Source organism: Pterocles gutturalis, unplaced genomic scaffold (assembly GCF_000699245.1).
Source record: "Pterocles gutturalis isolate BGI_N339 unplaced genomic scaffold, ASM69924v1 scaffold595, whole genome shotgun sequence".
Classification (NCBI taxonomy): domain Eukaryota; kingdom Metazoa; phylum Chordata; class Aves; order Pterocliformes; family Pteroclidae; genus Pterocles; species Pterocles gutturalis.
The window spans coordinates 83,704-109,937 of NW_010145462.1; the positions used below are offsets into that span (position 1 = coordinate 83,704).

A 26,234-nucleotide genomic window follows, 5' to 3' on the forward strand; every position below is an offset into this window, starting at 1 on the left:
CAGCCAGCGGGGAAGCACGGGGAGACAAGGGGAGTACTGCGGTATAGCATTGACTAAGCTGTGGGCTCTGCAGTAAAGAAGGTAACTGTTCTGGTAGAAATTTGTGCTTTAATATATTTTTGTTTGTTTGTTTAAAACAAGTTCCCACTTCCCTGAGGAAGCCCTGTCTGACATTCCCAAGGAAATATGGGTGTGGTTTTTTTCCTCCTTCATCTGCTCTTCACATTTCTTCATTCTTATTTTTGTCTTTCATCATTTCGTTTCTGTGTGTTTCTGTTTCTTTCCTTCCTTCCCCTCTCTCTCTCTCGTGCACGTCTTTTAAAAAAAATTTTGTCTTTATTTTTAAATTTTGTTCTAGACATTATGACTTTGTCAAGGAGTGCTCCAGTTCTGAACCAGATCCCTTTGCGTGGTCATGCCTGTCAGTCTTTGGTAACATATGGACACTTTGGTGTGCCAGTGAGGAAGGGAGGAAGAGGAGCAGAGGTGGCCGAGTAGGAAAGGAGCAGGGATGTCTTGGTCCGAAGACAGGAGCGCTCGCTTGCCATCATCTGAGCAGCACATAAAGGAAGAAAGTCAATGGGCCACAAAGATAAGGGCTGTGCAGGGCTGGGACACCGCTTCCTGGAAGAGCAACCGCTGCCAGCCGAGAAGAGAGAAAAAGAATTAGTGATGGGATGGATCCAAAGCTCATCAAACAAGTTAGCACACATCAGTGTCGCAGCCTCTCCTCCCCACCCCCAAACCTCGAGGCACCTCCTGGATCTGTTGGAAGATCTTTCAAGCCTTCCCTGGACATTCCTCAAGGCTTCCCAAAATTATTTATTTTCCAACTTGGGAGAAAAGGTTGAATCTTAGTTACTTTTGCAATCCAATCCTCCTTTCTTCTACAGAAGATTCAATCTGAGTCAAACAAAAGATTCTGCTTGTGTTTTGGCTACAGCTTGGCCATCCTAGGCTGAAACAGACTAATTGCACCTGAAATTTTGGAAATTTTTAGGGTGTTCTGACTTTTAAAATATTTTGTTTCCCCTTTCACCTTTGGAGTTAAGAAAATTGCTGAAAGCGGCTCTTCCTCAACAAGGTTTTTTTCCTTCAAAAGTCAATAAAACAAATTGAATCTTGCTCACAAGTGCCTGTCTGGCTCTGGTTTGCATCTCTGAACATCTGCTCTCCTGCCCACCCGAGGCACGTTATCAAGGGCACAGACAGGACGAAGGCACGAGGCACACCAGTGATGCCCACCTAAGGACTAATGCTCACATACTGCTTATGCACCTTGCTATGGCTTCAACCTACGGTGCAACCTCAGGGAGAGTGGGATTGTCTCCATTTCATCAATGCTGGCATCAGGATGATGTGGATGGACTGGAAAGGCATTGGTGGGATTTAGCTCAAGCTCTCACTGTCAGGATGGGGAGGGAGGTGATATACAGCTCAGGTAGCTTGCTCCCATCCTGCATGTGCAGCACCCTGCCTGGCTGTGCCCTCTCTGCTCAGAGGGCAATGGGAAGAAGCCCACCCCTCCCTGGCTCCAGGCCCCAAAAGGCAGATTTTTTTTTTTTTTTTCCTGGAGAAGAACTGAGTTAATGCTGCAGAGGCCATTAGAGCCTGCAGAAGGTCTTTCCCTTTCCAAAGCTGCCATACCTAGCGTTTCCAGGAAATGAGATACTGCAGAAGCCTTTAGCTGCTGGGGGATGACACCCTCAACCCAACATACTGGTGCAGACTTCAGCATGCTGGTGGCTGGGATCTGGTTCTTCCTCTGAGCTCTTGCTAACTCACAACTGTAAAGAACAGGTTCAAGAGTCTGACAGCCCCTCTGCTGATGGAGTCAACCATCTTGTTGAGTTCCACCAACACATCAACAGGCTTTGAAATTAGCTGCACATCGCTCACACAGACTTGTTTTCCTCTGAGGCACGCACACTCTCACCCTTATTCGGTCCAATTGGCTTCCTTGGACAGTCCCCCTTTTTCAGAGTGACGTCGTCAATGGCAATGTCCCCCTCGTAGCTCGTGCCCCGGACACCTTCAAAGATGATCTGCAAGCAGAGCATGGGACAGAGCCCAGCCTGAGGCTGTGGTTGTGAAGGACCCTTCCCACAGTGCCAGGCTCTGCAGAGGTGAGCAGGGCACAGACCAGATCTTATTGGGTCCCCAAGGGAATGATTCCTCCCTGTTTCTCCAGTACTGATAGGATCTGGAGAGCTGGACCCCACCACTTGTGGGACAAACCTCTGTGTGCTGAGCATCTGTAGAGCAATAAATGAGCGTGCAGAGCTCTGTTTTACTAAGTGTGCTGCACTAACAAACCAACCAGTACTGAACAGGGCTCCCAAGAGTAACGACATTCTTATTTATTATTTTAAAGGACTCAAAATCACGCTGGGTGCTTTGCCACAGTGCCATGACTTCCCAGCCTGCACAGACCCAGCTCTCCTAAACAAACCTACAACAGCAAAGCAGCACGTGGGCAAAACCATCAGCAAGAAAACATCCAGTAACAAAGCAGCCCACTTCCCAGGTATGCACAGACGACTCCATAAGCTGGTACAGAGGTGCCGAGTCCTAGAAAATGTATAGTGCCAAAGGGATGCTTGCATGTAACAAAGTAGGGTGGCTTTAGAGAGAAGTGGATTTGATTTCTGTGCATCCCCCAAACTCTTCCCTTGCCCCAGTGACTCTGGGAGTGGAGAGCTCCCAGTGTCCTCCCAGCGCCTGTGCCATGTCTGCTGGGAAGTGTCCTACAGCCCGTGGCACACGGACAAGACAGGTGGCAGGTGGCTCCTTGGCTGTGGACCTGACTTACCTGGAAGGGTCCGGGTGGGTTGATGGGCACGTGTGCTTGCTGCCACATGTTCCCCCGGTTCCCACTGAGCGACCACACCTGGGTGTCGATGGCTCGCTTGTTCCGCACACGAACTAACAGATTCAAGGAGCCTGTAAGAGAGAAAGTTCCCTATTGTCTAATACTAGTGCTAAGATTTTGGCTTTATCTTGGAAATTGTCCTTCAAACAGTTGGAGACCAAGGGCTGATAGCAGCCTCCTCTTTGCCAGACTGAGTAAGTCCAGCTCCCTCAACTTCTCTTCCCCAGGACTTCTGCTCCTGGCCCTTGGCCATCCTGATGCCCCTCCCTTGGACCCACTCCAGTTTCTCTACATCCCACCTGAACTGGGGAGCCCAGGACACATTTGCCTCTCCTTGTTCACCACTAACACCTGACGTAACCCCCACCCTCCACCCACAAATGAAACCACCTCAATTTGTCTTCCTTAAACTTTCACTCGGGGTTGACCTGAAACACTTCCCCCCCCCAATTCAGCTGGTGAACCAAAAAAATCAATCACAACTCGTAGTCATGCTGTTGCTCATCAGTGTTTCTGGTCTCTGTAGAGAGATATATTACACGTGAGAGCAGAGAGGCAATAATAACGCTTACTTATATGCCCATAGTCTGTCTGCACTTGATACCTGGTGTTCCCCCCCGGGTATACCCTTCTGAAGGGCAGCAGTGAGAGGTCAGAGGAAAAAACAGGGAAAAGCCTTTCCTATGTATCCTCCCTCCTATACGATCCCCTGAAACTCTTAATTCTTGGCACATCAACCTTGGGGGCACTGTGTGAAGGACACAGTGGAAATACCCCTGTCAAGTGGCTGGCTGCCAGAAAGTGAGAGATGATATCTCCCAGGGAGTTCAGAGATGCAGAATAAAGATGATGAAATCACAGAATCATAGAATCATTAAGGTTGGAAAGGCCCTCAAGGATCATCAAGTCCAACCGTCAGCCCAACACCACCCAACCCACTAACCCATGTCTATAATTCTGTGTTATTGCCTGGAAATATTCAGAAGCATTTATGATTCTATGTTATTGCCTGGAAATATTCAGAAGCATTAGCACTACGGCTAGCTGAGAAAACTGGATGAAAGCCTGACGGGACAGGCAGAGTGTATCCAATTCCCTCCTTCGCTGGTACCCAGTTTGAGATGCACACCACAACCCAAGACAAAGAGTGAACTAACTTATTTTTCTCTCTCTCTCTTGAGACCAGCTGGCACTGCAAAACCCTGGGGAGACAGAGGTAAGGAAGTGGGATCTCCCTACTGGAAACAGGGTGCCAAGGATGAGAGAAGTCATGACAGACTGGGATCTCTCTCCTGGAAACACGGTGCCAAGGATGAGAGAAGTCATGACAGAGCCGCAGGCAAAACCAGCTTTGAGCTGCTGGTTTCTTGGTGTCCTCCCTGCTCTCATGAGCTTCCTACGGGGGAAAGTCTCTCTAGGAAGGATACCTAGTCCCCACGGAGGCCCTTGGCCAAACTGATGGCCCATGCAGGAACTCCGTAACCCCAGAGATCAGTGTCAACAGGAGAGTGTTCAGAGCAGCTCATTCCAGACGCCAGAGCCAGTGAGTGAATGAAGAATTAACATGAAGCTGCTAGCAAGCAAGGATTAAGAACAACCACTGCCTATTCTACCCTCATTTGGGGACTTGCAGTTAGGATCTGCTGTGCAAGAGCCTGGCTGAGCAGCCAGCACTGGGATAAATCAAGCAGCAAATGAACTTTGATGCCCCAGGAAAAAAGTGAAGGTGAGACAGAAAGGGATCCAGAGAAGCACCTGGAATGCGAATTAGTGCCCCCAAAGCGCTGGCTGTGAATGCCTGGCCCAAACCCAATCCAAGCCTGAGCATATCCTGGCTGACAGCTCCATGTCCTTGCAGTGTCAGGAAAAATGTTTCAACCTTTTTGGTGTCTGAATTCCCTAGCAGAACAATACTGAATGCGAGCAGGCATTCTTCAAATGGTTTGCAATTGGAAAGGAAGCTCCCTTATCTGCCCACAACATGCAGCGTTTCACCAGCCCTGTCTACACATGGACAACTGAAGGTCAAACCAGATGAGCAGCATGCTCATGGCTGTCTGACACATCAATCAGAGTTGTGAAGGGGAGTCAGATCTCATAGCCCTACCTGCAGTCCCTGCTAAGTCTCCCTGCCTCCTTGAAGCTGGGAAAGAACCACACCACCTCCCTTTCCCAGTAATGCTGTCACTGGGACTGTGCTTGTGGGAAGCATGGCAGAGACTCCAGGACTTCAAACTAAACAGGGATGAAGCCTCTACCCCATCCGAACTGGGTCCACAGTGTTGTGGATGTGTAAAGATTGTGCAGGTCTTCTACTTTATGACCTTCTACCACGGGTCAGTCTGTCACAGGTTGCCAGTCAAGTTTAAAAGCATGTAGCCTGTGATGGAGGTACATGGAAATGAACCTTCATCTCTGAGCTCCAGGCAGAGCCATGAAACATTGCAGTCCTGGACTAACAGAAAGCTACAGGTCATCTTTCCAAGCGCTCAGAGCTTCTTTATCTTCATATTTTAGTCTGTCCCTGAAAGCCAACTGTGATGGAACAAGTGCTGCAGGGCTTTGTGTTGTCCAAGGGGAAGCTTTGCGTTCATCCCACTGCCCTAAAAACAAGCGTTGTTCCAGGACGCCACTTACAGTTATGAAAAGCCATTGACTAAGTCTTGGGCTCAAATGGGAGATATTGACATCCATAGCTCCTGACCTCTGGTGAATTCACCCCTGCACACACCCACCTCCATGCAATCTAGCCATACCCATCTCAAGCCTTATTAACCATCTTCACTCCCTGTGTACCTTCCAGCATGTCACACAAATTCAGACCAAACCAGCCACCCGATGCTTGTAAGGTGCTCTTCCTAGAGCACAGACTAGATCTCCATGTATCTGACATGATATGATGATCACAATCAAGAAGGATAACACTCACTCACTTAGAGGGGAACTCAGAAACATAGCAAATATTTTATGAGACCTGAGGAGGAATACACTATGGAACAGAAGTGCCTGAGCTATCCTGCCTTTCCAGTGGTCACAAACTGAAGAACGAAAGCAGGACCTGTTCTCCGACCATCACTGGAGATGTGAAAGGCCCATCCGAGATGTTCTCCAGCGCCAGCTGTTGCAGCCACCCCTTTTGCCTGGTTTTCTCCTACAATCATGCCCAGTTTCCTGTACCAGAGTCCAAATCCAGCTGGCCAGTTTTGTTACCTATTTCCATGGTCATCGCCCCTTCCCCAACTCCCCCCTCAGATGTGTCTGGCATTTCCGAAGGGCACCTGCTGGCGAGGCACACACAGCGACAGACCATCTATCTGCTGCGAAATCTCTCCAGCTGACCAGAGACAGCCACACACAAAGGAAATCCCAGGACACCAGCAATCCTGTTGTTACCTCTCCCCATACAAGGCAATCTTCACATTTGTCTTGTAATCTATATTATTCTTTCTTCCCAATCAAAAGGGAGAATAAAGGCCAGCAGCGAGTGATGAGGAATCAATTACAGGGAGAGCGAGCCGTACCTTCTGCTGGCTGCCTTTAAGACCAGAGCTGGCATTTCAAAAGAGTGGCACTCACACAAAAGAGCACCAGCTGGGCTGCCAGATAGAGCAGCCCAAGGGATGCCTTTAAATGTTACCTTCTCGCAACAAGAAAAGGTCTTTTTCTCAGTTTCCATGGGATGGGGACTTCACCGTCACGTTGAAGAGCACTGTAGAACCAGGAGAGCCAGCGCAGGCAGTGCTGGGAGGGAGGCAGGGTCCGTAACGGCAGGGCCACGGACACAGTCCATGTGGGATGGCAGAGAAGGCAAAGCTTTCCTCCTCAGGAGCTCTCTGCTCTGGAGGGGGGTTGATGTGGGGTGATGGGGTGGGGGAAGGCTGAGGCACAGCTCAGCTTAGCAGCTCAGATGGAAGGCAGGCAGCTGGAGCGGATGGGAAGCAAAAGGAGGAGGATGCCGCACGCTGCGAGACGGGATGCTGTGCCAAGCGCAGCAGAGCTCCGTGGGATGGGTAGGGCGGGCGGCTGTCGGGATCCACAGCCAGGAGCTGTGGATTTCTCAGCTATCCATGAGAAATGCTGGAGCTACAGCCCCAGTTTAGGTTTGGTACCCAACTGGGAATCCAGGGCTGAAAGCTCCCGTGGAAATTCCCTCGGCATTTTAACTGCGGGCAACACAGACTGAAATAAGAAGAAGCTGATTCATGTCAAGAGATGTCCAGTGGATGGAAAGAGATACATGGTGTGGAGAGGACTCAGACCTTGCACAGCCTGGCAGTCACTTGCAGACCCAATCTAAGGGCTAAAACCAGGCCAGGGAGAAAAGAGCTCTTACCTTTCCAACAGGGGCTCTGAGCGCTTCCTTAAGCGTGGTTTAGTGTAACACCACTGGTCACAAACGAAAAGCCCAATGCTCAGTGCAGGCAAATCCCAGGAGCAAATGACAGCCTCCAGAAAGAATCTCTTCCTGTCCATTATCCCCGCAACAAACACAGGTCTCTCTCCCTCTCTCATTTAGATGGATGTTAATGAATAGCAGGTGGTGTCAGGCTGGTGTTCTCAGTTACAGTGCTGTGGGGGGAAGTCTGAGCTAGGAAGCAGAGGGCGGAAAAATAATTGTAGCATAGATAGAGATGGAGAAATAATATCAGCTTGTACTGACTCATAATTTCTAGGAATGTGAGTTGTCTTTGTGCCATGATAGGATGTATTTACTCTTTCACAGTCTCTAACGATGCTTCATACATTAATATATGTGGAGTAAGACAATTAAAGCCTCTCGGCTCCTTTCCACTCCTGATTACAGAGAACTTTATCTCTACCTGTCCTTAACTGAGCCCAGCCTGTGCCCAGTCATAGGGTCACTGCACAGACACCTCCCTGCAGCCGCTGCTTCAGAGCAGGAGGGTTCAGAGAGGTCATCAGGAGTGAGAAAACAGAGTCTTGGTCAGAGTTTGGAAAGCACTGCTATCCCGCCTCTACTCACGAGGCATCCCCATCGGCTTTAGAGAGGCGCTGAGCATGTTCGGTGCTGTGCCACCGCCTGGCTAATTGCTAGGGGACCCTCTCCTTCTGCTTCATTACAGCACGGAGGCAATAGTGAAAGGGATCAGGGGAATCAAAGCCTCCCCTTCCCTGCTGTGGCTGGGACTTTCTGGGGATATAAACAGCAATATGGTAAGTTTTGATGGGCAATGTTTCCCCTACAGCAAACCTGTGAAAATTACTTATATCTGTCTACAGGGAATTTTCTTTGGATTTTACTGTGGATTTAAAAAATCAGAGAAACAAACACATTTCCACCCCTGACCTCCTAAACCACCATCAAATGAGGATGGGCTTGAAGCAATATCCCCTGACACGGCAAAGCCAATTGCACAGATTGATCTATGATCCATCACTATCTGACCTGTCTGGCATGCAGATGAATTTGGGGATGGAAGGAATGGACCAGCAAAGAAGCAACAACACTGTGCTGGTAAAGAGGCAAAGTGGACCCACGGCTGGACCCCTGCGGTGTACACACTGGGGCTGGGGGGACCGGGGACATGCAGGGGGTAAATGCAATGGTATGGTCATGTCTGCCTTGTGATGAAGAGTGTGAGTGCTAGCGGAAGCAAGGCAGGCAAACTACGGCTCCAGCTCCTTCTCTCCAGCACATCCCCACCTGTCTGTGTACATGGAGAGCAGATGGTGATATGGTAGGAGCAGACTTGCAACGGAGCTATGCTTGAGCTCCTTTGCTCATTTAATCCACAGTCTAATTAGAGAAAGTGTTGGCATAGAACGATGAACAATACAAGAATTTCCATCTTTGATGCTGCGCGTATGGAACAAAATCCTGCCACCCCTTTTCATGGAAAATTCCCTCAGAGGTTGTTTGCGACCAGTAACAGGCTTGCTGCGCATGGACAGCAGAATGTGGTTTAAGGAATTCAAAAAAGGGAGAAAAACAATCTCCACAACATTAAATTAATGCTATCTCAGAAGAACAAAGGCCCATCCAATGTGCAGCCAGAACAGAGTAGAGGGAGGGTACAGAATCTGGCATTTAAAAGACAAGAATCGGGAGTCCTCAAGCTTTTCGCCAACTTCACGTGTGATTCATGATACCATCCCGCTTAATTGCATCCCTTTCCTGTACTTAAATATTTTGCAGGGGACAAGGTGGACAGACTATGTCCTTCTCTACAGGAGAGATGGGATGCCCGACTCTCTCCAGAATGTCCCCCCTTCACTCACTGCCCTGGTTTCGGATTTGTGCTGAGAAGGCGGCTGATCACACACTGATGTTTATAGCTGCTGCCAGGACAGTCAAGGACTTTTCAGATTCTCTGCTGTGTCAGTGTCTGCAGGGGCAGGAGAAGCTGGGAGGGAGCACAGCCCCAATTACTAGCCTAGGATTTTACCTTAGGTTTAGGATTGAGACCCAATTGGCCAATGGTCTATTCCATATCATGCCCATCATGCTCAGAATATAGATGAGGATCTGTCCAGAAGTGTTCTCTCTTTCTCTCTGGCTCATGCCCCTCTCTGGGCCATCTTCTTCTCTCTCTGGGGGGTCTCCTCTCCCTTTGGTGGCTCTCAGTCTTTCAAGATGCTTGGGCTCTTATCTCTTTTATGGGATTGCAGTCTGGGGACTCTCCCTGCTCTGAGATCGTTAGCCAGGAAGAGGCTGAGCCTTGGTCATGGGGTGGTGCACATTTGCACCTTGTATCACTTATTTGTATATTTGTATATACTACTATTATTATTAGCATTATTATTTTCAATATTATTGTAGTTATTAAATTGTTCTTATCTCAAACCACTAGTCTCTTTTCCCTTTACCCCTTCAATTCTCTCCCCCGTCCTCAGGAGTGGGGAGGGTGAGCGAGCGGCTGCATGGTCTTTAGCCGCCAGCCAGGGTCAAACCACGACACTCACCAAGTGCGGCAGGGAGAGCGTGCACTCAGCCCACGGGGACCAGGCAGCCTCTGCAGGGCTCGCTCCTCCCAGCCCCAGCTCAGACAAACACTTCCCCAGAAAGACTGTCACTGACCAACATCAGTGGGACTGGGAAGCACCTGGTAATCCCAGGATCAGTGATGAGAAGGACTTTAATGTGTCCCCCCCTGGTTGTTTACCGACCAGGCTGGTGTTTGAGCTGCCTTGCTGGTCTCCTTGCCCTCGAGCAGCCCTGAACGTGCTGCTGGGCCCTGTTCCTGCATGGTGCTGCTCCATCATGAGATGGAGATTCCCCCTGGGGTCCATCCTGCCTTGCTAGACCCCTCCCCACTCCACACTGGAGTGAGCTGCAGCAGCCCATCTTTCTTCCCCTCCGATGTCTTCTGGAACCAAGCTGTCTGAAGGCAGCCAAGATGCTCCTTCCATCTTACTGTTGCTGTAAATGGTGGTCCCCAGAAGTGCTGGGTACTGCCTTAGGGAGGAGAGGCCAGCCTGGGGGAAAATGGGAGTATGAGGAACGCAGAAAGAAGGAGGAGACCACGTGTAGGCAACTCTTCCCACCAATTTTGCAGAAGTGGAGTGAACCATAGCTGCCATCAGGTCTGCTTGCTCCTTCTTCACCCTCTGTTTTGTGACATGCCCAGATGCCTCCAGGCAAATGCCGTCTCTTCCCCCAGCTTTGATAACAGACCCCTTTATCTTTGCCACCAGAGACAGCTGGGTGCTTTGTGCAATTCATGTGCTCAGCTCTCAGGATGAGAGCACGCACTGTGCTCAGCTCTCTCAGATGAGCTGAAACAGAAGTCTGCTTCACAGACACCGCCAGGTTTAAAAGAGGACAACAACCAGAGAGGGGGAGCCTGCCTGCTCCCCTTCTGTGGGCACGCTTTGCAAAGACCTCAGCCAGAGAGGAAGGAGCCTCCTAGAGCCCCCAAAATACAAGCGGTGCATGGGCGAGAGTTCCTGGCAAAAACCTTGCAGAAGCAGATATACTTATGCTAAGGAAGACTTTCCCTGACTCTTCTCTATCCTTATTAGCAACCTATTTCCCCATCATCACCCGATGTCTGGTCTCAGTCCTGGACAGGGCAGCTGCATGGCTGTGGGGCTTGGAGCAGATGGGCTGGGTTAGTGCGATGCTGAAGCCAGCAAGGCAGCAGCTGAGATCACATATCCTTCCCGTTGAACTGAAGACACCGCTCAAAATCTGTTCTCTGGCCTCCTCCTCTGCTTGACCCAATGAGACGTGAGAGGTGAATGTTTCAGGCCTGGGAAGTGGTTTGCTGCAGGAAGGCTGTTAGCGGAGGTTGTGTTCCCAGCTTTGAGGCAGGATGCATTATAGCAAGAGACTCTTTTCCCACTTTGTGCCTGGCTGTACTTTCACCAGGAACCTTCCAGGGGACTGGCTGAGACAGTGAGAGTCCCAACCTGGGTCTGCAAACTCCATCAGTTCAGGTGCTGGGGTGCCTGTCATCCCTGCAGAACCATCTTTCGGAGAGGCAGTCCCTCCTGAAGTAATGCTGATGACTGACACTTGTTGATTTTCTGGGAAGCATTTCAATACATGTTACAAAATTGTGTCTCACTGAAGTTCAGAACAGCTTGGGATGGTTGCTCAAGCAGTGCAAGACAATTGTGTGCTCTAGACCCCCCCAGCCTTTACCCTGTCAGAGCACCCAGAGAGGTCTCCAGATGTGCACCTGGGAAGACCAACCTCAGTCTCCACTTGTACGATTATGGCAGTGGTGGAACAGTTAATGGCCCACGGAGAGAAGAGAAGAGTGACCAGGGAGTGCTAAAGAAGTAGTTGGATATGCACTGAAAGCTCCCATTTCCTCTTAAGTGTCTGTTAAGTTTTGTATTTAGCAATTTCAGGGTCTGAATAATTGATGCAACACCTGATGTCTCAGGAGACGATCACGTTGCAGTGTATCCTTACAGCTACTCAACTCTGCACAAGGCTGCTGCTGCTGCCGTGAGCCACGTCTGAATGGAAAGATGCTTTGCTGAGAGCCTGGAGGGAGGGAGGGGAGATCACAGCAGCTTCCCACCAGACAAGCGACAGGGACTCCAATCAGGTGAGCAGGAGCAAAGAAGATCTGTGGGGACTCAGGGCATCTCCAGCTGAATCGGGGTCAGCAATCTGTGCCCCTTCCCAACAAATTCTGCAGCCGGAATGTGGTCAGATCACGACTGGTAAGATAGAAGAAGAGGACTTTAGAAGAAGGCAACATTTCAGAGGCTATCTGCAGTGGAAACTCGATTCAGTGCACGTTTAGTGAGGGGCCAGGAAGGGTGGGGATCAGTGCACCCAGATCCGAGGTATGAAGCAGAATGCCTGCATCAACTTGAAGACATGTTATTCATAGAATAAAAATGATGTGTAGCAAATCCACATCTGAACACCTTTCCCTCCTTTCCATGTCTTCTTCAGCTTTACATGCCAAGCTCTTTGGCTTAGGGATGATTCAGTCCCACATCCACAAGCTGAGTCCAGCTTGCTGTTGGTGCTTCTTGTACATAAACATCCAATGAGGGTGTAGACACGTAGTATTTACTGGACTCCAGCAAGAGTCACTGAAGAGAGTTCTCTGTCCTTGGTTATGCAGGAAGTTTGATTAGATGATGTATTGGTCCCATCTGGTTTTAGTAATCTTTAAATGCGTGGCTCTAATCCAAAGTTCACTGAAGTCTTTAGAAAAACAATGACTTGGACACCTTTTGGTTCAGAGCCACTGTATTGAACCTACAGAGCTTGAATGACACTTTACAAATATGTGGCTATCTTGCCAGGTATTTATAATCCTTGCTCATGATCATGGTATTTGACTAACTTCCCAAAAAACCAAGGAGATACTACCAGAAGAGATCACAGTCTATCCAAAGGGTCTGTACCAGAGCCCACAGGAAGCTGCTGGATGTCTGCATAAACCATTAGTCAAATACACAGCTATTGATGGAGGAATGAGTAAAGCCAAGAACCCATCTGAATAAGTGGAAAAAGACAGTTTTAAAAAAAATGAATACATTTTTTTCATTACAGACTGTTCACTTAACTCTAACTGCAACTTGTTTTCAAGAGCCCAGAGGGAAGTGAATCATACACATTAGGAAAATCAGCCTCCCCTGGATCAATCCAGTGATGTAATCTCTACCACGTAGAGTTATTGCACTGGAGATAATGGTATGGATTTCATGAATGATGCATTTGTATATAAGGCAAACTTTATATACCCAACAGAACGCAGCTACCTCAGGGTGCCGCCTGCCTAACTGTGTGCAGTAGCAGGGTGCTGTGATCATAAAGAAGCTTTGGGGAGGAATGAGGGAGCTAAGATGTTGAATCTTACAAAAAGAATGTCTCCATGGTTCAAATTACTTTCACGTTGACATAGCTGGCACCTATCAATCTGTGTGACCTGACAGCTCTGACTGGTGTCACACATCAGAAACAAGATGCAGCCACATGGCATCTGTGGTGACACTGGCTCCTGTGTGTGATCATCCACCATGACCTCTCAGACACACCTTTACACTCTCTGCATTATCTGAGCTGAAAAAGTAAAGAAGCAATTCAGTTTGGCAGGCCTTCCAGATCTGTGTTTCCTACCCAGCAGGAGGCCGTCAGTGGTGACACCACCAGCGTGACCTGTCCTACAACCCAATTACCTTCGGGAAACTGCTCATGACTTTCTTGAAATGGGATGCTGTGGCAAGAGATCTGAGCAGGTCTCATTGTTTCAAGTGACTCAGAACCAAAATCCCTCTCAATCAATCCCAAGCACTCTTCCTCACAGTATCTTAGAACAGAACAGAACAGAACAGAACAGAACAGAATAGAATAGAATAGAATAGAAAATAAAAAGAAAAAGAACTAGAATAATAGTTCCATTGGAAGGGACATACAACCATCACCTAGTCCAACTGCCTGATCACCTCGACCACCTCTCTAGGAAGCCTGTTCCAGTGTCTGACCACCTTCTCAGTAAAGAAAAGTTTCCTAATATCGAGTCTGATCCTCCCCTGATGCAGCTTTGAACCATTCCCATGTGTCCTGTCACTGGATACCAGGGAGGAGAGCTCAGCACCTCCTTCTCCACTTCCCCTCCTCAAGAAGCTGTAGAGAGCAATCAGTAGTTTACAATTTCATTGGAAGCCTCCCATCCTGATAATACCTAGGCTAGACTTAGCTGGGATGGTCAGATGAGGTCCATGCCAGCACTGAGCTGGAACACCAGCACCTTTAACTCTCCATGAGTTTCATAGATGCTGGACACAACCAGAAGATAAGCCTGTTCCCTGACTTCTGGGGGAGGAACTGGCCAAGGTAAGCCCATGACACTGCTAGTGCAGAAAGGAGGCTCCAAGTACAAAAATTTCAAGCCAAGACCAGAGTCTTCAAACACTGCATTCCATCAGGCCCAGCTCTTGAAGCCCAGGACCTGCTCCTTTCACTCCAGGAAGCAGCTGAACAGTCCCATCGCGGAAGGTTCCCCAGGGCAAGGACAGGTCTTTGCCTCCTCCCCTTTCTGAGTCATATCTCGTCACAAGCCTGTGTGAAGTGACTACTACTATTAAAAACACAGCAAACACAGTTTGAAAAGTGTCTCCCAGTTATCTCACAAATCAGGAGGCTAAAAAAATGCTGCTTGTGTACATCCCACATCACTGCTTGCACATAGGTACCCCTGTGAGCAAGGAAACTCTTTGCCCCAAATATTTTCCCCATGAGCACAGTCACTGGCTCACAAGACGGGGAGCTACAGCGTGAGCAATCACTGTGCACCATGGGGACCACAACAGCCACACAAAAAGCTACATCCACTGTGGCTGGAATTTCCTTGTCCCTCTGAGCAACCTTCCTCCTGCGGTCTGACCATGAAGGCATCTTTCGCTGCAGGGTCTTCAAGAACATGCAGCAGTGGGCAGGTGGGCATGCAGATCATAACCTGGCTCCCACTGAGTTAGGAGACACGAGAGAGGTGGCAGGGGACAGCGGTGGGAGCCATCCATCGGGGAACAGGTTGCCCAGGGAAGCTGTGGATGCCCCATCCCTGGAGGGGTTCAAGGCCAGGCTGGATGAGGCTTTGAGCAACCTGGGCTAGTGGGAGGTGTCCCTGCCCATGGGGGACTCGATGATCTTTAAGGTCCTTTCCAACGCAAACCATTCTGTGATTCTACGATTCTATGAAACAGCACCAAGCTGTCTCCTCAAAGCATCCCCCTCCCAGGCAGCCTCTGAGATGAGAAGAAGAATCTGATGGCTGAAGCAAGGATGTGAGATCAGCTGCGATGCTGACCCACCAAGCCACCTTGACAAAGAGGCTTTTTCAACTTGGGACTGGTCGCTGCCTGCTGCGGCTAGCTTCCCCTCCTGAAGAAAGCAAGCAATTCCTCATTTGATATATCTGCACCTGCCGCAAGCAATACGCCCTCATTCTTCAAGGCCTGGTGGGAACTGGATTTCTTCTCCTGATTTTTATGTCTGGGCTGGCAGGATTGTAGGGCAATGCAAATGCTTGCTCTGGAGGGGGCTGGAGGAAGGAAAACCGATGACCAAATAACTCCAGAAGAACAGGAATTGCCTCCAGGGAGCTCCCCTTCACCCTGCACTCCCATCAGCTGAGAGCTATTCAACATCACCCTGCTCTGCTAGGCACTGAATATTTTATACCATGGCTACAAACGCTCCATTTGTATTCTGTTTCTCTCTTTCGTCATATCTATAATAAACGAGTAGTGTCTGGGCACTCTCGCAGGGAAGATTTGCCTGGATGGCTATGGATATTTTATAGTCAAATTGTGAGAGTAAACCAGCTCTCAAGTTCTGTAGAAGGGGGGAAAAGGTAATAAAAAGGTTATTAAAAAAATAAATAAATGTCGGGATTTTACATGGCTTCTTTTCATAGTGACAGAGCTTTGGTTTGCTCCGCGATGGAGCCGGAGCTGCTAGGAGAGGCTTTGGGCTGGGAGATGTCCTCTTGGTAGCTCTGTCTGCCAACAGGAGCAATCGGATACGCTCTTGCTAAGTGCTTTGGCTGGCTCAGCAGGGCTGGCATCTGCCTTGGTAGGACTGGGCTGGCACTAGGTGAGCCAGGGGTTGGGGCTGTGCCTGCAGGCATCAGGGCTAGCTGGCTGTATGGGAAGCAAAGCATGGCCCAGGGTTGGAACCACCCCATCTTTACCTTCGTATTGTCACATACTGATGCAGGTAGGAGGCCAGGGTCTATCTCCCCGTTTGACAGCTGAAGTCCTAGTGAGGAGCCCTGTATCTGAGAGGGGGCACTCTCCTCCAACCAGAGCAAAAGAAGAAGAGCTGAAGAGACTTGCTTTGCCCTCAAGCAGGCTGCCACCTCCCCAAGGGACTCTGAGAGGACTCCAGCCACCAAAGGCATCAAGCCTGGCATTATCCAAACAAAAAGCTTTCTGGCATGGTTTCCCAACTGCTGCACAAGCAAAACGAGCCAGGGAGTAACCAACGTGCATTAGAAATGTAGATGGAGCCATTAGTCCTGCTAGTGAAACAGAGCATGTCCCAAACCTGGGCTAGTGGGAGGTGTCCCTGCCCATGGCAGGGGGTTGGAACTCGATGATCTTTAAGATCCCTTCCAACCCAAACCATTCTATGATTCTATCATTGGTGTGTGCGCTGGGATGAGGACAGCCGTATCATGTCTGGCCCTGAAAGGAACTCCAGAGTAGAGAGCAGGTACACGGTACTGAATTTCAATGTGCAGACAGACATATTTTGGGTTTGCTATGTATCCCACAGGCCAAGAGAAAAACTTTTCCTCATTTCTCTCCCTCTAATTCCTTGACTCTATCTATTCAGTCTAATTTCAAAATAATGTATTTGCTCTCAGCTCAGCAGCACCCACCCTGGAAAATCATTACATGGCATTAAAGAGTCTATCCACCTTGCACAAATTTATCAGCCCCTTTGTGGAACGAGGGGGAAATGAGGAGCAGGTAGGGGCAGTGACATTGAGTACGAAGGGAAAAATCAACAGGCATAAAAGGTGCCTTAAAACCAAAGAACAGAAAATGGCACCCAGTGGCTTTCTTGGGAGTCACTGTGTCTTTTGCTCTGGGCAATTTGTGGGTGGAGCAAATGAATAAAGAGTTAAAGTGCTAAAAAACCAAAAACCTGAAATGAATCGATCCCTTGGCACGTCTAGTCCACCCCATCTCCAGACAGACCGCCACACAAGAGCTGTCGAACAAAACAGAGCTCTCCTCCCAGTCTGGCCCCGATCTGGGCCACCCTTCATCGCCATCACGAAGGATGAGATCCCTTTCAAAGGCTCCAGGAGATGTGCAGGAATTAGGCACCAAGGCGACTGACCACAACGAAAAACTGCGGGGAACAAGGGGCTTTGCCAGCCAGCATTAACGCTGGACTCTGCCAGCTAAGCAAGACCAGCAGGTCCACGAAAACCTGGTGTGAACCCACACTGATAGTGCTCTGCCTGAGCAACCACAGCACGGAGCAGCCCGTCTGCAGGGGGAACAGAGGTGAGTGCCAACACCTCCGACCCGTCCGGACTCTGAGTGCAGACTGCAAACACGAGTCCTCAAAGACAGAGATGGAGACCTGCTCTGTGAGTCCAGCCCTTACACACTGGCACCCCCGGGGTCAGGATTTCAGCCTCACGCCCGCTGAAAGGAGATGCCAGATATTGCAGCTGAACCTCTCTGCCATGCGGCGCACGCGCAGAGATGCGATGGCCAGGCTCAGGAGCACGCTCCCTCCCAGCGACATCAATGGTGCCGAGCAGAGAGTTGTTAATTAACCCTGTTTATTGAAGGGTGGACACATTCCTGCCCGGGCCCTGATTTTTCAGTCAGGCTCCAGTCCAGCAGGTGATTAATAACCCAGCGTGCTGTGGGAAGAGTGCATCTATTATTCAAATTAATGAAATTATAATCAAGAGGTGACGAATTAGCAATTGCTCCTTGACTGGATCTGGAAACTCATTAGTGTGCCATGTGCTTCTGGGATGCTTGCCGCACTCGTAGGCTTATGGTTAGAGAGGAGGGAGCCAGGCAGAGCAGACAGACCCTCGGCACAGCTGAGGGAACACTGCCCACCCCAAAAGAGCCGCGGCCACCACCAAGCTCTCTGGTCCCACAAAGCCCCTTCACCTCCGTCTCCTCTTCCCGTCTGACATCCTGCTGCCTGGAGCAAGGTGGCTGTGAGAGGGGGGAATGTGTGCATGTGGGTACGATGCTCTTTTTGGTGGAGGGTAGGGAGCCTGATGCTAGAGGAGGAGCAAGCCAGAAGGGATGGAGTGATGGCTGACTGCAAGCTACTGCCCCGAGGATGGACTGTAACAGCCTCCCAACCCTGACGCTGCTGGGGGACAGGTATCCGAAAGCAACAGCCCACCCTGGGGCTTTGAGCACTGGGGGAGGACTCCCACCCTTCTGAGTCACTGGCACAGAGAGGGGAGTGGAGGCTGGAGGTCTTCCCCGACAACCCGCACTGGGCTGGGGTCACCCTTCTGCGGAGGGTACTCACCGATGTGCTTCCCATACATGTGGTAGTAGAAGGAGACGCAGTAATACTTGGCAGTGATGTTGTAGAGGGGGCTGATGAGCCGGGCTTTGTCCCCCGTCACCCGGGGCCGGGATGCCTCGATGAACATGTAATAACCTGCAGAATGAGAGGGCAAGGTGGGGAAAGGCAGCGTGCGCTGGATCTCCCTTCCTGCAAGCGATGGGATGCTGGAGGCTGGGAGAGCACTCCTCCTCTGAGAGACACGGTCTTGCTCTTCCCATCTGCTCTGTACCTGCTGCCATCCCAGCCAGAGACACTCGCAGGATGTCCGCAGCTGCCTGCCCTGTCTCTGCAGTATTTCGGGGAGAGCAGGAGAGATGGGCATCAGCAGAGCCGCTGTCAGCACAGGCAGCAGAGGAATCCCTGAACATGCACACGCACATCTGTCTGGGTGCAAAACGAGCCTTCCTCCTGCAGCACGAGGAACCCCAGAGCTGACTGCACGGTGTAAGGAGAAAACCAGAAAGGGGAGGGCAAAACCAACCCAGCCTAATTTCTGTGCCTCAAGCAGAGGGAGAGAGGATTCGGTATGTTTGGCTTAAACAATATTGCTATCTAAAGAGAACAATAACAAAGCGGCTGGTAACAACCCAGGGAGGAACAGATTAGCTATTTAATTTGTTGGCATCATTTTCAATGCTTGGTCAGGCTGGTATACTGAACATTAATGGGAAAAGCCATTTCCTTAGCTGGCCATTGGATTGTTCCCTTTTTTTTTTTTTTTTTCTGAGTTCAAAGATTTGTGCTTGCATACAAATTTACTTTCCTCATTAGAGAAAGGGGAAGGTAATATCCAGCTAAAAAGGGAGCATCCTCAAGGATGACGCTTTAAGCAACCTGGTCTAGCGGAGGGTGTCCCTGCCCACGGCAGGGGGGTTGGAACTCGATGGTCTTTAAGGTCCTTTCCAACCCAAACCCTTCTGTGATTCTATGTACTCCATGCACAGCTAACATGGCAACACCGGTTGCCTCCAGCTAGAGGTGAGGACCCCGCAGGCAGCTCCTGCCTGGACTCTCATGCTCCTGCTTGGTTCTAAGGAGTTCTGTTTGCTTCTTTGAGACCTTCTTTGAAGAAACAGCTGGCTAAAACCAGCAGAGCTGTTTTTTTAGGCGTTAAGAGACATTCTCCTAATTGTTTATTCTTTTTTGACTTCAAAACAAGCATCAAATGGGACGAGGGCAGTAGGCAGCAGGCAATTAGCTGGTAACAAGAACTAATGCTCACGCTATTCCCTTAAACAAAGCCATGGGCGTTTTAATTGTGTGTTCAATGCCAATCAGTAACATGCAAATTAACTGCCTGCACCCTGCGTGGAGGAGAACTGTGTTGTGAGGAAAGCAGATCAGCGCTCCACCAGCTCCCGGAGCTGCAGGACTCCCGACGTCAAACCAAAAGAAATCAGGACTCCCGACGTCAAGCCAAAAGAAACCCAGACGTGTGCCTACCCTCCGGTGTACCGCTGATGTCCGTGGGGGGGCCGGTGTTGACGGTACGCTTGGGGTTCTGGGTCAGGGCGTTCTGCCGGGTCCAGTCAAAGTTGTCCATCTTGTCTTGCACGAAGCCACAGATCTTCTCGTCCTCAAAGCGGCAGGTGTTATCTGCGGGGAAGGGAAGGGGCTTGGTGAGCTGTGGCTTTTCAAACCTCCTCCCCAAGGCTGCCGGGGTGCTCGCAGCAAGTTGCACAAGAGCTGCTACACCACCGCTGCGGCTCTGCGCCAAGCTGGGGACAGACGGGCAGCCCCCAACCTCTGGAGAAGGCTGGAAAGGAATGTAAGCGTGATTAGTGTGATTACAGAAGGGTTAATCCAGGTTGACGGAGGTGATGATCTGACAAAATGAAAGAAAGCTGTTAGAGCTAAAGAGAAAGGGAGATTCTGCTGGGAGGTCTGAAGGGGCAAACGTAGAGGAGGGTAAAGAATATTGAAGGCAAACAGGCCACAAGGGCTTTTAAACCAGAACAACTTGACGGCAGAATAATTTCCCCAGGAGAGAGGAAATAGCACCAGCTGATGACCCCCCTTTGGGCTATATATTAAACTAAACTACAGCACACGTGAAAAAAAATCAGCTGCGGAGAAGAGGTCAGCTCAGGGCTACAAATGTGTCATTTAGCTAGAGTACATCCAATTTATACCAGCTAAAAGGCACACTTGATATTGCAGCTGATGCTGGCTCCCCTAACAAAATAAGTCCTGTAGGTAAAGATTTTTATGTAGGATCAATCACACGTGCAATAGGGCTTGGTTTTACTACTACCACGAGACAGTCACACCCTACAGCAGTATTGTAAGATGGGTGAAAAATCTTGTGCATGGACATAACCCAACATGGACTTGCAGAGATTGGAACTAATTGGACTTGACCAGAAGATGGTAACTGTTGTGGTACAAGGTAGTTCCTGAGCCACAAAAACAACGGCCAAGAACCAGCTTTGCACTGCTGGCGTAGTAGGAGAGGGATGGAGGAAACAGGCAGAAGAGAAAACAGGTTGAAGACCTGATGTGAAAATTGCTTTGTGTTCTGAAAGGTCCCTGGACAGAAACCACAGCTGGAGAACGCGCTGCGAGTGGGATCTCGGTCCTCGCAAGTGGTGTACACACAGTAAGTGCAGATCTCCTTACCTACCGCCTTTATATAACAGCAGGGAGGTGTGCTATGAAACTGAGAGTCCTTAAAAGCCAGGAAAGAACACAGACAGAAAGGAAAACAAGGATCTTTCTAAGGGTTTGGGATGTGCTAGAAACCTCATCCATGGCACGCTGGACTCAACTTTGGGGGGTTTACCCCCCACGCTGTTCCTGTTATCATGCCCAGACGAAGAGAAGCCCAAGTCCCTACTAGGGCTCCTGCATTCCTGTATCTTGAGCAGTGGTCTGCTCTGGTTCCTCGGCAGGATGCTCTCTGTCCTACCATAGGTGACCCTGGCAGGACATGTAGGGCAGAGCAGGGTCAGCAACCTATGGGCTGGGTGCCAAGGATGGGATGGGATTCTGCAATACCAGATCCAAAAGCTCCAGACATGGTATGTTGCGATGGTAGGAGCTTCACACACCTATCACGCACACCAGAAATCTGCCTTCTTGAACCAGAGAGGAGAGACCGCCCATGAAATGGACAGCATCTTGACTCTGAGATGCTGCACCTCCTGGTTCCTACCCTGTAGCTCCTCCTGGGCTCTCCACGCTCTTGTTCCCCCTTCTTGCCTGGCTCCCACCAGCATCCCACCAACGCAGTGAGAAAAGAGGAGGCAGCCTTCTGCCATGGCCTGCAAAAAGGTCCTGGCCATCACAGGTTGGGCACCGTGCTGCAAGCCAAGGGCTTGGTTCACAGAGCGGAGCAGCTGGGTTTTCTGTCAGCTCAGTGGGAAACGCCGCTCCTGCGAGCTGAGCACAGCCATCGGGAGCTCGGCTGGGCTCGCCACTTAACTGGTGATTAACCCTGGCTAAGTGCTTTCCGTTCAATCCGCTCATTTCTAATTAGCATCCTCATCCAAATTAGCCGCTGCGCCGCAGTGCAGAGCGCAGGGGCCACACGGCAGCTGGAGCTGAAGGAGGAGGGAGGAGCGGACAACAGGGCAGGTGCCTGTGGGGTCTGAGGCAGGACAATTGGGTGGGCTGGGGGGCTCCTTCCATCCCCAGCACGAGGAGATGGAGGGCGGAAAGGGTGAGGAAGCATCTTCTAAGGGTCCTTCCCAGCCCTTGGGACTGAGAGGAGGGAGTTGGTGGCTGTACTGGTCCTTGCTGGTCCTCAGAGAAGGGGCTGGAGCCCACAAGCTTTCTGATAGTGCTGGGTTGGTCTCACACTGCCGTTTCTCTCCATCAGACCAAAGACAAACACTTGAGTGGCTCCAGCTCAGAGGTTGGCAGCTGTAGTTAGAAGACAGAAGTTTTCTCTCACAATGGCATTACCCGACACAGCAGGATCCACCGTGACTGTCCCTTGGCAATAAAAGGATGGTTGGCACCTCTGACCCTGTTGTGCATGTGGACCTTCAGAGGAGAAAGGTGGACATCTTCCTCCAGCACAGAATTCCCCTAACAGGGACTATCAGGTGGAAAGCAAGAGCTGAAAGCTGTCACACAGAGGCCAGCCAGACCACCAATGGAGAGGGGGCAAACCCCCAAAGGATGAGGCACAGAAACCAAAGGAGAGGCAGATGGAGGGGAAAGCCCAAGCTCAGGTAGAGATCAGAGGAGCTGCGCAAGACAAGAGGACTAAGGACAGTATTCCCAAGGCCTGGTCATTCCAGCTGCTGGACTACTGTGCCCCATTTGTGAGAAGCCCCACACACCCAAGGGATGAGACTGCCCAGAGAAGATGCCTCCAAAGCTTGAAGAGAGCTCTTTCAATGCCCTGACTCCATTCTCTCCCCTCACGCAGATGAAGATACTTCCAGAAGGCAACACTTCTAGCAGAGAGCATAAAATGAGGAAGGGTCCTATGCACCGCAGATGCCACGACACGATCACGCTTATCAGCGGCCACGCAGGAGTTTCTAACCACAGCACATCGCCTCTGCTCAGCCTGGCATCCCACGGCACTTGGCAACAACTAATGAACAAGGCTTTTTAACACCTCTGTGAGGGAGCCATGCCTCTTTCTACATACCTCCTGCATCACACGTGGGGAAACAGATGCATGAAAGCATACAGAGACACGTTTAAGGTCACAGCAGGCAGTGCCAAAGCTGGAAAGAGAACCCAAGTGCTCTGACTCCTGGTTTTTTGGTTTAAAACAAGCCACAGGAAGACAAAACTCTGGAGTTTCTCCAAGCTAGAAGAGGAGGTGCCCAGAATAACTACGATAGGTTCAGTGTGGTTTGGGACACGGCCAGCACATCACCTCTGCATGATTATCGGCAAGGCTCAACCAGGAGCAACCTGGCAGATCCAGCCAAAAAGAAAACCTCTGAACGACCTGCTGTGTCTCAGAGGCCACAGCTGTGATCTCACTGTTGACCTTGGCCGTGTGAAGCAAACCTTCTTGCAGACTCACACCATCCGCCCGGGATCCTGGCTCAGCACGGACATCAGCGGCACGCCGGAGGGTAGGCAAAGGAAGCTTCCTGTTTAAAAATTAAACAGTGGGTTTAAATATTGAACAGAGAAGTTGTTCTCTGGATTGTTAGAGGCGAGGTGGAGGTGGCAGGGGAGCTGGTTCCTCAAAGGCTGGAGTTAGCGCTGTCTTCACCACGCAGACTTCCCTGGCAGGCTTTGCAGCCGTGGCAGCTCAAAGCGCGGAGATGTTTGCTCCTGGTTACAGACACCTCCCTGCGTTCCCAGGGGAGAGACCCTCTGCTGTGGCTATTAGCATTTCTTGTTGCTTTGCCTTCTTGAGAAACATAATGGAGGTTTTCATTTCAGGTCCTTAGGGGAAAGCCATCCCTGGCCCTGAAATTCTGTCTGCCAGATGAATGCAGAAAATAATAATCCTATTCTAGCTGCGGACTATGGGTGAATAGCAGATGGAGCACACTTGAATAAAATTGCCTTTGTCATTTAGCTGTGGTCTGATGACTGAAACTGGCTCGAGCACGGTCCCTTGTGCTCCGAGCCTGAGCTCCATTGCAGACCTGCTGCATGACCCACGGGCCATCACTTTCTCCTTGGAGATCAGTTTCCCCACCCAGAAGATGAAGACGATGAAAACTGGATTGCGACCTCAGAGTATGCTGGGATGTAAGAAACAGCCTTTAATAGACTCTTCCACGGTAATTTTCTAAAACGTTTGTAACCAGCAATAGGAGAAAGCTTCACAATACGGTAACTAGTTGGGTCAGACTGGATTGCCATCTGCTTTAATACCTCCATCTGTGACAAGGGGATAGGACGGCCCACACAATTCTATTTGCTGTCACAATACAAGGCATTAGTGGCAGTCACCTTCTTTAACCTTTGCGTTACACACATTCCTGAGGAATGGGCACAGATTTGAGGAATGCAACTCGAAACACTGGGCTTACATCTCATTCCCATGTGTTCATACTGGGGCAACAAGCTCAGATTCCTCTGGACGATGAGGCGTTACCAGGGATAGGACACACCAGCACAAGACAGTGAGCAATGAGCCAGGGTAATCTACAGCAACCAGCATCTGGTCCTGGTCACCACCCACCGTACTTGTCCATGATCCCAAAACATTTTAGCACCACACACAGCCAGACTGCAGATATATGAAAAATAATGTTGCTGCTCTGGAAGGGCAAGACACACTGGCCAAGAGGAAAAAAAAAAACAACCCAGCAATCCCATATGCTTCTTAATGCTCTCATCACCAAGGTTGCAAGGCTACATCTGCTAGAACCAGGGAAACCAAACCATCCACTGCTGATGAGCTGGAATAGTTTGGGGGGGAATACTGCAGGGTTTGGGTTAGAAAGTGAAGGTTATATCCAAATGAAATTGCAGAGGAGAGGTGAGAAGGACAGACAGATTCCCCAGCACTGGAATTTAGTCATGACATTAAAATCATCAGTTATTCTAAGAGATCTTTAATACAATACCTTGGAATTAGGATCATTCCAAGAGAGTTTTTCAAGATAAATACTGCCTTCTAGAATCAGATTAACTGATTTTTAAGAGTTATGGTCAGCCTTACTGCTAACCTGAATGCCTTTTGTTCAGTTCCTCTGCTTTTACTTTGCTTTATAAACCCAGTACCTGGCTCTGTAACCGTGCCACATGCATGCCTGCCCCAATGTCATTAACATCTTATTAGGCTGGGAGAGAAAATGCATGAAGAAATAATTGTATTAAGTGACTCTGAGAGTTTGTAAATTAATCACCATTGTGCATGCCCTTGGATCAGGCTGCCAGAGGCATTAATCATCTAATCTTTGCCTTTCACTTGAGAGCTCTCAGTGTTTGCTCCCAGAATTTGGCTGGCCAGTCAAGCGTGAGGATACCTTTACAATCCTGTCCCAACCCTTTTCCCTGGGGGTGATGGTTGCAAGGGAAGTGGGAAAATAAGCAACAGCAGCAGGGATTTCCATGCTCCTGGGCTGAGAGGCTGGGAACTGAGCTGTGGCCCAGAGACAGAGCTCAGAGCCTTTGGGCTCATATTTCCCTGGCAGCAGGTCTGAAAGGAAGAGGCATCGCTGAAAGCAAGTGTGGTTGGTGCAAATTTAGGCAGTCAGTCTCAAGGTGTGAACTCACAGGCAAGAACCTGGCCCAGAAGCCCCAATGTCCAGCACGGACTGGATAACTCATATCAAGGAGAATCCCTAAATGTGGGGTCTGCTGCATGACAATACAAGCGTGGCTGAGTTATCCTCCACCGTACGTGAATTTAACGGGGTTGTCCTGGTCTGTGCTGCTGAAGCAACCCCAGGTGAGCAGTCTGAAGGCTCAGTTTATGAAGACCCCAAGTGATCAACACAACTAGGACTGAAGTTGCTCTGGCTTTACCAGTGATTTCTGTAGTGTAAAAGCAAGTGGCCAAAGGCCAGATTTTGTCACTTCCTCCTGCGAGCCGGGATGCTTGCCTCCTCCAGCGAGTACCAAGGCACACCTTCTGGAGTGTGTCTCTGACAATACGTTCAGTGTTCCCCACCGAGTCGTCTCTGGAGAATGTTTGAAGAGGATCAGAAAGTGGGGAAAAGCAAAGCAAAGGGAATCAGGAATTAGAGCCACGAAATCCCACCGACTCTATATGAAGCTCCTCCTCTCAGGCAGAGTAGGATTCATCAAACCATCCTCAGAGTGTGAACTTCCAAGAGTGAATGCTCTGTGACTGCTGTAAGAAAATAACCCCATATCCTCGCTCCTGTTGGCTATTCCTGGCTTCTCCTTCCCACTGCTGCCCTGCAGTGCAGCAGCAGCGTTTGCCCACACATACACAGAGTACTCTCTAAAAAA

At 49.9% G+C, this 26,234-nt stretch overlaps 1 protein-coding gene across 1 annotated transcript in view; it reads right to left on the minus strand.

The window, feature by feature from the left end:
- Positions 1-239: 239 nt before the first annotated feature.
- Positions 240-26,234, minus strand: part of LOC104470445 (MAM domain-containing glycosylphosphatidylinositol anchor protein 1-like) — a gene marked incomplete at its 5' end in the record, with an annotated part of 48,392 nt that continues 22,397 nt past the window's right edge. Inside the window, 5 exons of the mRNA XM_010085373.1 lie at positions 240-639; positions 1,937-2,045; positions 2,813-2,943; positions 18,339-18,473; positions 19,824-19,976. Coding sequence (XP_010083675.1) covers positions 548-639; positions 1,937-2,045; positions 2,813-2,943; positions 18,339-18,473; positions 19,824-19,976 — 620 coding nt within the window. The remainder of the gene's footprint in view (positions 640-1,936; positions 2,046-2,812; positions 2,944-18,338; positions 18,474-19,823; positions 19,977-26,234) is intronic.